The sequence below is a fragment of the Mixophyes fleayi genome, chromosome 2, assembly GCF_038048845.1.
Source record: "Mixophyes fleayi isolate aMixFle1 chromosome 2, aMixFle1.hap1, whole genome shotgun sequence".
Lineage (NCBI taxonomy): Eukaryota > Metazoa > Chordata > Amphibia > Anura > Limnodynastidae > Mixophyes > Mixophyes fleayi.
In genome coordinates, this window is record NC_134403.1 from 335,489,538 (window position 1) to 335,503,886 (window position 14,349).

General features: G+C 40.3%; 1 protein-coding gene across 1 annotated transcript in view; it reads right to left on the reverse strand.

Annotated features, from left to right (window-relative positions):
• Nucleotides 1-13,848, reverse strand: part of ZRSR2 (zinc finger CCCH-type, RNA binding motif and serine/arginine rich 2) — a 29,482-nt gene extending 15,634 nt beyond the window's left edge. Inside the window, exons 1-5 of the mRNA XM_075196979.1 lie at nt 13,642-13,848; nt 11,795-11,874; nt 7,431-7,497; nt 6,800-6,905; nt 3,391-3,474 (exon numbers count right to left, since the gene is read on the reverse strand). Of these exons, the coding sequence (XP_075053080.1) occupies nt 3,391-3,474; nt 6,800-6,905; nt 7,431-7,497; nt 11,795-11,874; nt 13,642-13,802 (498 nt within the window). The 5' untranslated portion in view covers nt 13,803-13,848. The remainder of the gene's footprint in view (nt 1-3,390; nt 3,475-6,799; nt 6,906-7,430; nt 7,498-11,794; nt 11,875-13,641) is intronic.
• Between the last annotated feature and the right edge of the window lie 501 nt (nt 13,849-14,349).

Here is a 14,349-nt window from a genome sequence, read left to right on the forward strand (position 1 = left end):
TAAGGAAGGGGGATGGTCTAGATAATGTTTTCAAAGAATTAAACCCTGCAAGTCTAGTATACCATGTCAGTCCCATCTGCTATGGAAATGTTTCAAAGGGCAGCTCAGCAAATAATATTGCCCGAAACAGCATTCATCTGTGTCAATATCATTAACATTTGATTTGTTGCAGATCACCTCAGACTGGTGCTACTTGTCACAGATTTGAGATTCTGTAGAATTGAGGTTTCTTATGGAGAGAAAGCAGAATGTAAGAGTTAGACAGTAACATTGTGAGGATTTTATTACTGGAGTTTAAGCTGCCTGCAAAGGTTGTTTATGCTGCACTATATGGGAGAAAAAACCATCTGAATCTTATTCACACACATCTTCGATCAATTCACATAATTACAAGCATTCTTACTTTGAAGCAATACTATTAAATGTTAATAAAACAAATAATATATTTTTGTAACAAAAAGATACATCTTGATGCAGTGAGGCACGACAGGGCTTAGCTGGCAGCTTTGCACATGGAAAATTGTTAAGGAATGAAATATTAAGCAAACTTAAAGACAAATGAGCCAAATTGCTTGTAACATAAGCCAACATAAGTTACAAATACCTTCCATGTTGGGTTTAGCACAAGAATACATTTAAGTGTTATATATGCATACTTTCTGGGTGCATTATGTACACACAACGGCAGATTTATTAGTCATCTCAACTAAATGGAAGTCTGTAGAAATTGAGGAACATGAAGAAGCACAGATGTTTTAAACGCTGATATGAAGTGCACAAGTTGCGTACATACAGTATCATCAACATCATCATATATTTATATAGAGCCAGTAGATTCCGTAGCACTTTAAAGTAAGGACAGCCATTAGATAACTCGGATATCACCACTAGTTCCAAATTAACTGAACTGATGCAATATTGCAAATACTGGCTGCCTTTCCTGTGGTACGGACAAATACGTTAAATCTTATAAGCAGACACTAAAGTGTATCCTGGGGAATATTCTAAATAAACATGTACTGCGCTAGTCTTCAATGTTTCCTATATGCACTGATGGCACTAGTTTATACACAGTAGCGAGCAGTGAGGTCACTAGTTTATACACAGTAGCGAGCAGTGAGGTCACTAGTTTATACACAGTAGCGAGCAGTGAGGTCACTAGTTTATACACAGTAGCGAGCAGTGAGGTCACTAGTTTATACACAGTAGCGAGCAGTGAGGTCACTAGTTTATACACAGTAGCGAGCAGTGAGGTCACTAGTTTATACACAGTAGCGAGCAGTGAGGTCACTAGTTTATACACAGTAGCGAGCAGTGAGGTCACTAGTTTATACACAGTAGCGAGCAGTGAGGTCACTAGTTTATACACAGTAGCGAGCAGTGAGGTCACTAGTTTATACACAGTAGCGAGCAGTGAGGTCACTAGTTTATACACAGTAGCGAGCAGTGAGGTCACTAGTTTATACACAGTAGCGAGCAGTGAGGTCACTAGTTTATACACAGTAGCGAGCAGTGAGGTCACTAGTTTATACACAGTAGCGAGCAGTGAGGTCACTAGTTTATACACAGTAGCGAGCAGTGAGGTCACTAGTCTATACACAGTACCGAGCAGTGAGGTCACTAGTCTATACACAGTACCGAGCAGTGAGGTCACTAGTCTATACACAGTACCGAGCAGTGAGGTCACTAGTTTATACACAGTACCGAGCAGTGAGGTCACTAGTTTATACACAGTACCGAGCAGTGAGGTCACTAGTTTATACACAGTACCGAGCAGTGAGGTCACTAGTTTATACACAGTACCGAGCAGTGAGGTCACTAGTTTATACACAGTACCGAGCAGTGAGGTCACTAGTTTATACACAGTAGCGAGCAGTGAGGTCACTAGTTTATACACAGTACCGAGCAGTGAGGTCACTAGTTTATACACAGTACCGAGCAGTGAGGTCACTAGTTTATACACAGTACCGAGCAGTGAGGTCACTAGTTTATACACAGTACCGAGCAGTGAGGTCACTAGTTTATACACAGTACCGAGCAGTGAGGTCACTAGTTTATACACAGTACCGAGCAGTGAGGTCACTAGTTTATACACAGTACCGAGCAGTGAGGTCACTAGTTTATACACAGTACCGAGCAGTGAGGTCACTAGTTTATACACAGTACCGAGCAGTGAGGTCACTAGTTTATACACAGTACCGAGCAGTGAGGTCACTAGTTTATACACAGTACCGATAAGTGAGGTCACTAGTTTATACACAGTACCGAGCAGTGAGGTCACTAGTTTATACACAGTACCGAGCAGTGAGGTCACTAGTTTATACACAGTACCGAGCAGTGAGGTCACTAGTTTATACACAGTACCGAGCAGTGAGGTCACTAGTTTATACACAGTACCGAGCAGTGAGGTCACTAGTTTATACACAGTACCGAGCAGTGAGGTCACTAGTTTATACACAGTACCGAGCAGTGAGGTCACTAGCTAAATAATAGTACAGCTCCACTATGTGTCGGTAGCACAAACACTAATGGAATTACATCTTATATATAGGAGTGATTTCTCTTTATTTGTATATAAGTAATCAAAAGAAAGTTAATTTAATGTCACATCTAATGATGACAGATCTCTGAAATAAGCAGATCTATCTCATTGTATGATGTCAATTTGACAGCTGCTGAATGATATAGCAACTTCAAAACGGTCTGAAAGCCAAAACCAATTTATACAAAGTGTGAGAAAACAACTTTCCAGTAGTGTTTTACAATGCTGTTTAGATCTCACTTTCTCACCCACTAGTCAGCTATCCAGCAGTTCTTTCATGTTTGGGAAACAGTCACTGGCATGATTAATAGCCTGTTACACTATGATCATTGTTGGCTTTATGGGTGAAGCGGACTAAGATTGTCTCTCTCCTCTCTGGGTGATGGGTTTCACCCACTGACTGCTACACTGGGGAACGCAACAAACAAAGGGATAATAATACTTCTGTGAGATCAAATAGAACTAAAATGTGATCTATTTTCTTATTAAATAAATTGCAATTTAATTCAGATTTCATTAAACATGACATAACATGCTTTTTTTTTGTCAATACCCTGTCTCTTAGTATACATATAGTTACTGAACCCACTGGTGATGCTGGAAAATAACAGCATGCAGGAAAAGTTAGGAATGACTATAGAGTAGATTTTATGTTAAACACTTTGTATACATAGCAGACATATGTATCTTCACTTGTGTGTGTAACCCAGTGTGTTCAATAATTAAGAACCTCATCTAGTGACATAGAAATACCATGTGCTTGTGCATGGTATAATGTCTGACATAACCCAGGTGACTAGAGCAGAAACAGGATATGAGTGATTCTATCCTCCTAGAGCAGGAATCACCTCTCTCTCTCTCCTCTTCACTTCTTCCGGCTCTTTGGCTCTCTCCTCCATTTCCTGTTGTCTCCATTCGTCTATCAGCCTTCTCTGTGGGAACAGAGGAAAGACACACGTCACATTATGTGGTTGTATGAGGTCACTCTATTGTCTAGGTGTTTCACCTTTACAGACTTCTAGGCATTCAACCATGAAACACTTTTAAAGAGTTTGGCGACACTATGCTGTATGGGAGAGATGGATGAATTAGAATATCCGGTTATTCTTTCATTGTCGGTACATCTCTGGTTAATGAGAAATGAAGCCACATGTCTGGGATGGCTGATTCCATATCACTGACCTTATTACATTCTATACTAATTTAAAAATACACCAGACAAGAGCATTGCATTTCTTATTACACATGTAGTCTAATAGATCCATGGCCCATCTTTAACACTCTACGGAGAGATAATACTTTACGCTCATCCCCATGGGACACACTCTTATACTGAATATATTTCAGTCTCCCAACATCTCATTTCCAACTGGAAAGAGCCTCCATCAAAGACAGTGTTCTCCCCAGCACTTATATCCGGGTGCTCCATCTGGCTGTTTTTACTTGCCACCCGGCACTTGGAGCCCAAAAGTCCTATTATAATAGAATAAACCATTGTTTCTCCTATTATAACAGGCACTATGTGAGCACTACAGCCAGTAATGTGTGTTAGACCACTGACCACCAGTCTGACCAGTCCTGGCAGGTGTGGGCAATAACCTCCAACAATATTCATTATTATTGCAAAGTATTAAAACTGCCCCCACCCGGCTGCTTCTTAATGCCACCCGGCTGGCAACATTTTCTGGGGAGAACACTGACCTAAACACTACACACAAAATCGTTTCCCAGGATACTTGAGTCATTCTGAAGATTTCCACCAATGCCTCCAATCAATCCAGCCTAACTTTGCAGAGGACAAACTCAATAACAAACAACAATATACAATATACTGTATTGGAACACCTCCACAGTTGTGCCAAGGGTCCATTTCTCATATACACAGTAAAAGTAAGGACTTTATCAGTTATTTATCAGTGCATAGTTCTACACTCACGGCAGCCTACCAAAAGTATAAAAGACAGAACAATCAAAATAACAAAATCAATTATTTGCATGAAAAACAAGTTACAAACACATTGTTTACAGAACCTCCTCTAAAACAGCACAATTTTAAAAATAAATAAATAAATTCTATAGATGGGGCAACAAATCAGAGAATCTATGAGATCTGATATGAGGAGCTTGGGATAAAACTTGGGTCAACTTAATAAAGTCAAAGTGACACAAACGACCCTGCCACTATATGTGACACATTAATGTATTCTTATACATTACTATATATGGCAGGGCAGGAGAATAAAGAGGAGGGTATAACATTTTTACAGGGAGCTGGTCTGCCCAAACATTCACCTGAGGAGAGATCAATCCTAGAGGAGCCAATCACAGAAACATTATCTGATGGCAAATACCATGGACCAGGCGGGCTCAGTGCAGACTATTAGAAGATCCTGATCTTCATTCTGCAATCATATTCTCACCTCTGGTGATACACCAAACAGGTTTAGTGAGAATAGAATTATTGTCCTCTCATAACCTGGTAAAGACCACACATTAGTGAGTTTATACAGCCAAACTTCCCTTCTCAATCAAGATTTTAAAATCTTCATTAAAATAGTGACAAATAGATTACAAACTCTACAGCAGCACCTTATGTCGCCCACTCAACTAGGCTTTACCAAATATAGGCAACTTGTGATGGCCATCCGGGCACTCATCTCATACCACTAATGACATTTCAGCACTTTGGCCCAATCTTTAGAAATTTGCCTCAAACTATATACTCTAGTCCCATAGACATGCACAAAGTAAACACATTTATATTAGAGAGGGGAACAGGGCACTGCATACATTCTTTAATCCTCCCTTTTTTGGGGAATGTAGAATTTCAGGAAGGTGAGGGCAATACAACTAGATGGCCACAATTAGGGCTCACTAAACTGAGGTCTCAGGCACATCCCTAATATACACTGAAGCTGCAGGACAATATAATGGTTTAACCCAGCACAGACTTGATTTTATGCAAGCAGCACATTATCTACAGACAGATCTTCATTTTCTGGAGCACCATAAATTTAACCCTCTAGGTTCACGCAAACAAAATGACCCTTACTCAACCTCAGCCATATATGCAAGAATTAAAGCAGAAATCTATCTTGAGGGAATCTAGAGAATTAGAGAAAAACACATCTCCGTGAGTGAACGGTGTTTGATATTCAAAACACTTTCAAACTCGTCAGCATGTATTTACCAAGACACAACATACAAAATCTTACATTGGCCGTACCTTTGGTGTCTGATTGGCCTCTCTGCAAATTCATTTTGATTTTGTTTTTAGAAGAAATTACCAGATATGGTAATAACACACTGGCTAAACCTATTAGTGGCAAATCAACCAAGTATCCAGACAATGGATAAAAAACTTTTATTAGTATTACTGGCAACGGATTGACAGTACACATAATGGCACTCTCCACGTTACTTTTCCTTTTTCAGGATGGATTGGCTGGAAACAACATATAATAAAGAACATTTAACATCACCAGTATTTCCATGTTGGGGTAAACTCATAAAAACTCTCCCAACAACCAACAAATAGACAATAAAGATAACCCTCCAGCACACTTCTTGGTGCTAATACTGGCAGACCGTCCCCTTATTCATGCCCATTCTATAACATATTATAACATATCCCCAGAATAGCACAATAAAGACCTTCACTATAACGGGCTCCATAAACTTATAACCGAACTGCATGGATGGATTGCTGAATCTCAAAGACTGGGTGAGCATGTACCATTTAGTTATGACATAATGCTAGGTTAACTATATTTCTTATATATTTTATAAAATCTGCAAATAACTGGAGGATATTCTCGGACAACAGGACTCTATTTAATATGGATCTGATATGTATTTTGACAATGATATACGTAATGACTGTATTGTTGTCTTCATTCCTCATAGAATTGCTTAAAGCCAAAATAAAACGTATTTTGGAAAAAAATACATTAGAGCAGACTGTTTCCATAATCAGGTAATATTCTGTTACTCTCAGCCTATACAGCACAGTACCACACATGTTAAGAGATACCATAACCTCCCGTAAAAAAGTAGAATGAGACTTATACATTGTTACTTATAACACATGTATTGGAAGAGGCATGTAGTAGAATACCAATCCCATGTCAGAGCCCTGACATTCGCACAGATGATAGAATGACTGATATTCATCCCTGTATGTTGGCTGGATGTGTCTTGTATTATCTGCAAAAAGCCCAGTGAAACAATCTATCCAGCACACAATGAATACTGTACCACTTCCGCCTCCTGTTTTCTGTCTGCCTCCTCTTTTTCCTTTTGAAGTAAGAATTCTTCCTGAGCCTTCTGTTCTCGGAGCAGCCATTCTTCATGAAGCCTCTGTCTGTTGACACAATGACATTGCATACTAATGATAATGCTACAAAATATACCTAACGTGATCAGACATATACTGCTCTCATGAAGCAATCAACTGTTGAAGAAAAATAAAAGATATATTGAAAAAGCTGTGTAATTAAAAGTACAACTCCTCCATACACTCAATCAGCATGTGTTGGGCCCTCTCACCCACTGGGCCCCTATTTACACCAACAACATTGACACAAAGGAGAGGAGAAAGCAGTCAGTTTGGATGAACCCAACCCGGGCAAACGAGGTTCCTGATAGAACTGGAGGCTGATTCTGCTCAATTGTGAGCCACGCACTTAGGGGGGGAAGGGAGAAGACTTTACAAGATAGTAGGTGGGTGGGCAACCCTTCTAAGGATTATCGGGAAGGCAGAAAAAAAGAAATCTAACTATATTATGGATATGCATTAAATGATGGTCAATAGCAAATTGTGAAATCCAAAAAACACGCATGAATATTAAACACTTGTATTTTGTTTGTTAACATTAAAGACAATGACCTTTCAATCTCATGCTGCATTTCATCTTCCTCTTCATCCTCAGCCAAAGGCTCCTCTTTGTTCTCTTCTGCAAACATCAAAAACACAGCATTTATGTAACCGATATTAAAAGAATCATAAATATGCAGATCCACATGAACTATGAACTCTGCTTCTGCTCATTGTTTTGTTATCAGATTCCATACTGTTCGCTGGTTAGTTCTTAAGCTGGGTACAGATCTATGCAATTATTGTGCAGATCACACGATTCATGACCGTTTGTTCAGATATTGCAAGAGTGTGTGTGCCCCAATGATCATGTTTTATAGTACAAAAACACATCACACATATTGATTTGGTTTTATATAACTTCCTAAAAATCACAAGCAACGATGGGATGATGTCGGGCAAATGTGGAAGTGTAAAAAAAATAAAAAAAAAAAAAATACTCCACAATGGGCTTCTCCTCACCATAAATCCACACACCGCAGGTGCAAACCTGAGGTAATTGCTAACCTCTGCTGATGAAATCAAGCAACAGCAAAGAAAACAGCACAGGAATGTGGTAAATGGGGAGAGCACATGTAAGAGAAAATCACATTACAATATAGCAGAATACATATTGATCGGCCAGACCAGAAGCAATTACATGCAAATATATTTAATAGCTATTTGATTTGAATCAAACAAAACAATGCAATAAAAACACAATATAAAAAACACTAGAGAAAATGATTGTACAATCACTACAGCATAAAATACTTAACAAAAGCAAGTTGAGTCCACAGACATTGATAATAGAAAATGTCCGTTAAGAACCTGGCAATAATATAGCGGTCCACACACTAAAATTGTAACAAAATACTCCCCCTTAGATTGTTCAGTACAATGAATCAAATATACTTTACGGTGTTTAACTGTATCCTCTAACAAGTCCCCATCTGGGTGCTCAGGGCAGCAGCAGTCTAGAAACAGACATGCAGCACACTCGGAGTTTGGCACGTAACCAGTTAACGTATGCTCCTGACAGATTCCTCCCCCCCAGCAACCTTCAATTTAAGTATAAAGCCCCAAGGAAGGGGAGTCAACCAACCAAAGACCAAACAGCAGAAGGGAGGGAACGCAGTGTCCCCCAGATGGAATCAGAGAAACGGATTTATCGCAAGTATCTTTTCTCTTTCATCCATAAGGGGGACACAGCTACCATGGGGACTTTCTAAAGCAGCCCCCTTAAGGGAGGGACCGTTCTGACAGCCCGGCACGTAGAGCACTACGGCCAAAACTGGACATTGAATTGGTAAAATTTAGTAAAGGTATGGGCCGAGGACCAGGTGGCTGCTCTACTAAACTGGTCCACCGAGGCCCCATTCCGCACAGCCCAAGCCCACAGAACGGGTAGAATGGGCAACAGTACGATCTGGCACAGGTCGGTCAGCATTGATATAAGCTGCTTAACAGTCGACGTAAGCCATCTAGCAATAGATTGCTTGGAGGCGGGCCAACCATGTTTTGAGAAGTCAAATAAAATAAACAAGGAATCTGTGCGGCAAATCTTTAATGTCCAATGGACATAGATTTGGAGAGTTCTGACTACATCCAGAAATTTCATAGATCCTGTTTCAGGCACCTGTGGGTAGTCCTTGAACACTGTAACCACTATTTACATGGAAACCGGAAACTACTTTTGGCAGGAAAGATGGGACTAGTCTAAGAACTGTTCTTTCACCATGAAACACCAGTTAAGGTTCTCGACATGATAGCGCCCCCAGCTTGGAAACTCTACGGGCTGAGGCAATTGCAAGTAGGAAAACCACTTTCCATATTAAAAACCGTAACGCTGCAGCATGCAACGGTTCAAATGGAGGTTCTTGAAGCATATTAAGGACCAGATTAAGATCCCAGGGTGCCGTGGACGGAACATATGGAGGCTGGATATGCAGGACTCCCTGTAGAAAGGTCATGACATCCGGTATGTCTGCCAGACGTCGGTGAAAAAAACACTGAAAGAGCTGAAATCTGCACTCTGCAGGATCCTAGGCGAAGACCTCTATCCAGGCCGTTCTGGAGATAAGCAAGAAACCTAGAGAGGCGGAACGAATCAGAGTGGCAAGTCCGGTTGTCATACCATCTAATGTATGTAAGCCAGATAAGGTGGTAGATCTGAGCAGAGACTGGTTTCCTAGCTAGCTTTAAGGAGGGTATCCACTACTCGTGAAGAGAACCCTCTGGATTTCCAAAGGTTGGCTTCAACAGCCATGCCGTTAAATTCAGCCGTGGTAAGTCCTGATGTAGGAATGGTCCCTGAAGTAGAAGGTCTTCTCGAAGAGGTAACCGAAGACCTGGACCTGCCACCATCAACAGAATTTCTGGATACCAGACCCTCCTCGGCCAAGTTGGATCCACCAGAATGACTGGCAGTCCGTCCTGCTTGACTCTCCGAAGGATGCGGGGAATCATGTAAATGGGAGGGAATAGGTATCCTAACCTGAAGTCCCAGGGCATTGTCATTACATCTACTGCCACAGCCAAGGGATCTCTTGCCCTTGAGCAAAACTGTAGGACCTTTCTGTTGTGACGATACGCCATTACGTCTATGTCCGAGGTCCCCCATCAGGCAACCAGAGACTGAAAAACCTCCGGATAAAGATCCCATTCCCCTGGCAGAATTGCATGCCGACTTAGATAGCCTGTGTCAGACGCCGTTCCCGCGCTTCCTCGCTGGCCGGGGACGGACGTCTTCTCTCCTCTGAGCGCCTCCATGGCAGCGCTGGTAACAATCAGTGTGACAGCGGCTTATATAAGCCACCGGTCACACTGCACAGAAGCCACAAAAATTTCTCCTGCTGTCAGTGAGAGTCGTCCGGCTCTCATCTGACAGCTGCTTCTTTACAACTGTGCTCTGTAAGGAGCACAGCACACCTCTGGATAAAAAAAGTATTAAAATAAATAATTTAGTAAAGAAAATCTTCACTACCTAGCTAAGTGAGCCCAACTCCCTTGGGCACTCAATAAAAACTGAAGGCTGCAGGGGGGTGGGGTCTGTCAGCAGCATACGTTAACAGAGTTAACTGGTTAAGTACCAAACTTCTCCTCCCCTGTCACAACACATGGTAACAGTGTCCCCCAGATAGGATGAAAAGAGAAATAGAGTATTTATAATAGTTTCAAGATCTTGTCAGAAAAGGTATTTGGGGTGAAGTTGTCATTGTGGTGGAGTTTTTGTCCTCTATGCACACAACAGTCCTGTCTTAAGCTGGGTACACACTACATGAAATGCCAACGATTAGCGATTTATTAACGACAGGCAAAAAAAAAAGTCACGATCAGCATGCCCGATTCATGTGTACACACTACACATGATTTACCTTCAGATCTGTGCTCTTCATCTGGAGGAGACTAGCACGTTGATTTACAGCCTGTCACCATCAGCCTGGAAGGTGTTATGGCGAGGAATTGAAGCATGCAAATGGCCTGCAGTGTCAGCTCTGCATTTAAAGCCCACTCTTTGTTTATTTAGCTAACCTAGTGAAGCGTACATCAATGACTTATGCTGCAGCAGAATGAATGAAATGGCTGGCATTTCTCACTATCTGTAACGCTGACCGTGTGCCTGCTCGCTGTCTCCGTTCTTCTTCACTCAGGATGCAGATAGCGCAGATTTACACTGAACTGTCAGAAGCAGCTCAGTGTCTCTACATTCTCACTGAACTCTTGTGCTGCCTTTGGATGCAGTCAGTAACATTTTACCCAGCAGCAGCATCCCTACATTCCCCTAAGGAAGCCAAGGAGGAAATGAAAATCATGCAGGATCATCTGTTTCTTTCCATTTTCATCAGCTGCTAAACGACAAAAATCAAAACAGTACGACCAACCAGATGAAGTGATGATCGGCACTTTGGGACGACTTTGGATCATCGGGTAAGTATACACACTCACAGATATCTGGCCAATCAGTCGTATATCGTCTGATTGGCCCAATTATCTGCTGAAAACAGTGTAGTGTGTAGCCGGCTTTACTGAAGAATACTGTAGTCCGCCTCGGGCTGGAAAGGCTGACAGCAAATATCACACTCACATCTACTGCAAATTTAAATACAACGCTAAATGTATTAAGTTCTGTCAAGATAAGGAAATGTTACAATTATATTTGTAAATATATATAGCTGGTCTTACTTAAACACACAACAAAGAGAACACCCGAATAGATAACACATAAACAAATTGATTTAACACGAGATCTCCTGGAATATAAGCAACTTGTTTTTTTATTCTATTCCCCAGTAGTCATTTCAGGCTCAATTTCTGACTTAAAAAAGTTTGCCAACAGTAACAGTTTACAAAATAAACAAAGAAAATTAGTACAAAGAAGATATTGTATGATTTACCTGCTTCTCTTAATTTTGCAAGAGCTTGTCTCTTCTTTCTCCGTCTTTCTTTCTTTAACATAGCCCTGATTTTCTTGTGGCTGAAATATAAAAAAAATATTTGAGATATTGAAATGCTAAAGTAGAGTGCAGCAGAGCTATTCGACCAAACACAGTCCAGGTCCTACTTTAAAGGGTAAACATACCAACTTTCTCATTAGGATTTACTTTCAACTTATCTTTCTACATATGTTCACTGAAACGTATAGGTATATATAATTATATTAAGCAATATGTACTTATTGACATATTTGGATTTATTAATATGCAATAAGAGTGGTCATATTTTTTCTGTGCTCAAATAAACTGCAATTATCGTCTCTAGACACCAATAAAAACATGACCAAATTAGGTTATGGATTGTAAAAAAAAAAATACCTCCCATATATAGCAGTAACACCCCCATCCATAATACAACATGCTGAGCCTGTCCTTAGCGCTTCAAGAAAGCTCTATTGAAGATGGATACAAGGTAAATGGAAAGATCTTTTTGAAGGGGGCATTCAAAGGTATTCTACCATTTGTTGTTTGCATAATGTGAGAGAATTATACTATGATCATATCCAGTGGTCAGGCCATGTTGGGTGGGGGTGTGTAGTGTCCTATGGTTATATACAGTATAACAGAATAGTTCTCTCATCAAGAATTACACAATTACTCCAAACTGACAGATAACCACAATAGTGCCCATACAGCATAAAAGCAAAAGCCTCCTCTGAAACACTCAGTTCTGATAAATGGTGAAGGCTAGTTATGGTTGCCAACAGCTGACTGTTTTAAGATTTTTACAATGACTGGTCTTCTTGTTTGTCTTCAGCTCTCTTCTCATTACAAGAGTACCACACCACTGGTAGCTGCACAGAAATGCCAGTCGCTAATGGCTGCTTCATTATTGGAGGCTGATAATGCTTCAAGCTTACAATAGTCAGCCACAGCTATGATTGCTATTCAGCTAGTGATCCCCACACCTCTTAGATTGTAAGCTCATTTGCGCAGTGCCATCTTTACCTTGTGTTGCATGTCATTGTATGTAATTTGCGTCAGGATTCCCTCAATATAATGCACTGCCTAAAATGTCAGTGCCATCTAAAAGATAATAATATGTCAGAGATCATTTTATCTTGTGAGGCGTACTGTCCTATGTCTCTATAACAATTCTGGAGTGGCAAAAACTCCTGAAACCAGGGGAAGAGCTTCTGGACTCCAGAGAGAGTGGACTATTTTCCAGCAAGCGCATTTGCCTTCATGCAAGATGGACCGGCATAATGAACTGGGCATGATGACAGAATTAATGTTATCTTAGTGCATACTGCCTACTTTCGGGACCTCCCCTTGGGAATTTCCTTAAGTAGAGAACTAAATGGTAAATGAGAGAACCGCAGCCCCAAATCCACACACCTTTCTCATAACTGCCCTCCACTTTTCCCAGATGATGGGTATGAAAAGCTGTATGGTGTATATAGTTTAGTGAAATTCTATTTTGTTAGAGTGTAATATATTATGCTCATTTTTTTTTTTTACTAAAGATCATCTCAACTCACAGTTAGGTGGCGTGTGTAGGTTGCACATTAGGGGGTTTATTATTTCATTTATTTGATATATTATGAAGACCTATAGGATATGTGTCAGGGCATGTTGGCTGATTGTTATTACCCAACAAGAATCGCAACCAGCACGTTGGACTGTACTGACTACGGGCAGCTATCAAAGCAACGTTTGAATGACAGACACTAAACGTCCATTTCATATCTTAATACTTGGATCACTCACTAAGAAACGAAATATTACAAAGAATCCTGTGCACTTACTTCAAATGCACCGGTTCCAGACTTCCCAGCACGGAGGCCGCCATCTTTCTTTCCTTCGCCGAGCGACAGCGGCTGTACGGAAGCCGAGAGACAATTCCACCTAGTTCGTACTGCGCATGCGCAATCAGCGACCGTTCTGCAATCCTTTGTGACGTCACCATCCCCTGTATTTGTCAACATGTTAAATCTTCTTCATTTCCCTCTGGCGCTAAAATAAAAATAACTTTACAGTACTTCCAGTTTCTTACACGGTCACAGCCGCATGTTGTTTAGAATATACTTTGGGGGCAGTGATGGCTGCAGCTGATATCAAATCATTACAAACAAACTATTATAAACCAAAAACACAGTTATCCTCGGAAGAGTCTAAACATTGCAACTTTTTCTGCATGAAAAAATGATTTAAGCCTGTTTTAAACCACTTTGAAAATTAATTATTTTTACTAGGAAATTTAGTTATAACGAGTAAAATAAAATGCAGTAAATTTGATCAATGTAATTCTGAATTGCATTTATTAATTTGAAATGACCCGCAATTAAACCATATATAAATCATTTTTTAATAATTCCTAATTCATCATGTTTCACTGTAGCTTTTAAAATAATTGTCAATGGTTCCGTAAAGTGACTAACACATTTTTGTTAAAATTAATCTTTTACTATTTTAAGGTCAATGAATAATTGGCAGAGTGAGACCAGCCCAAAAAT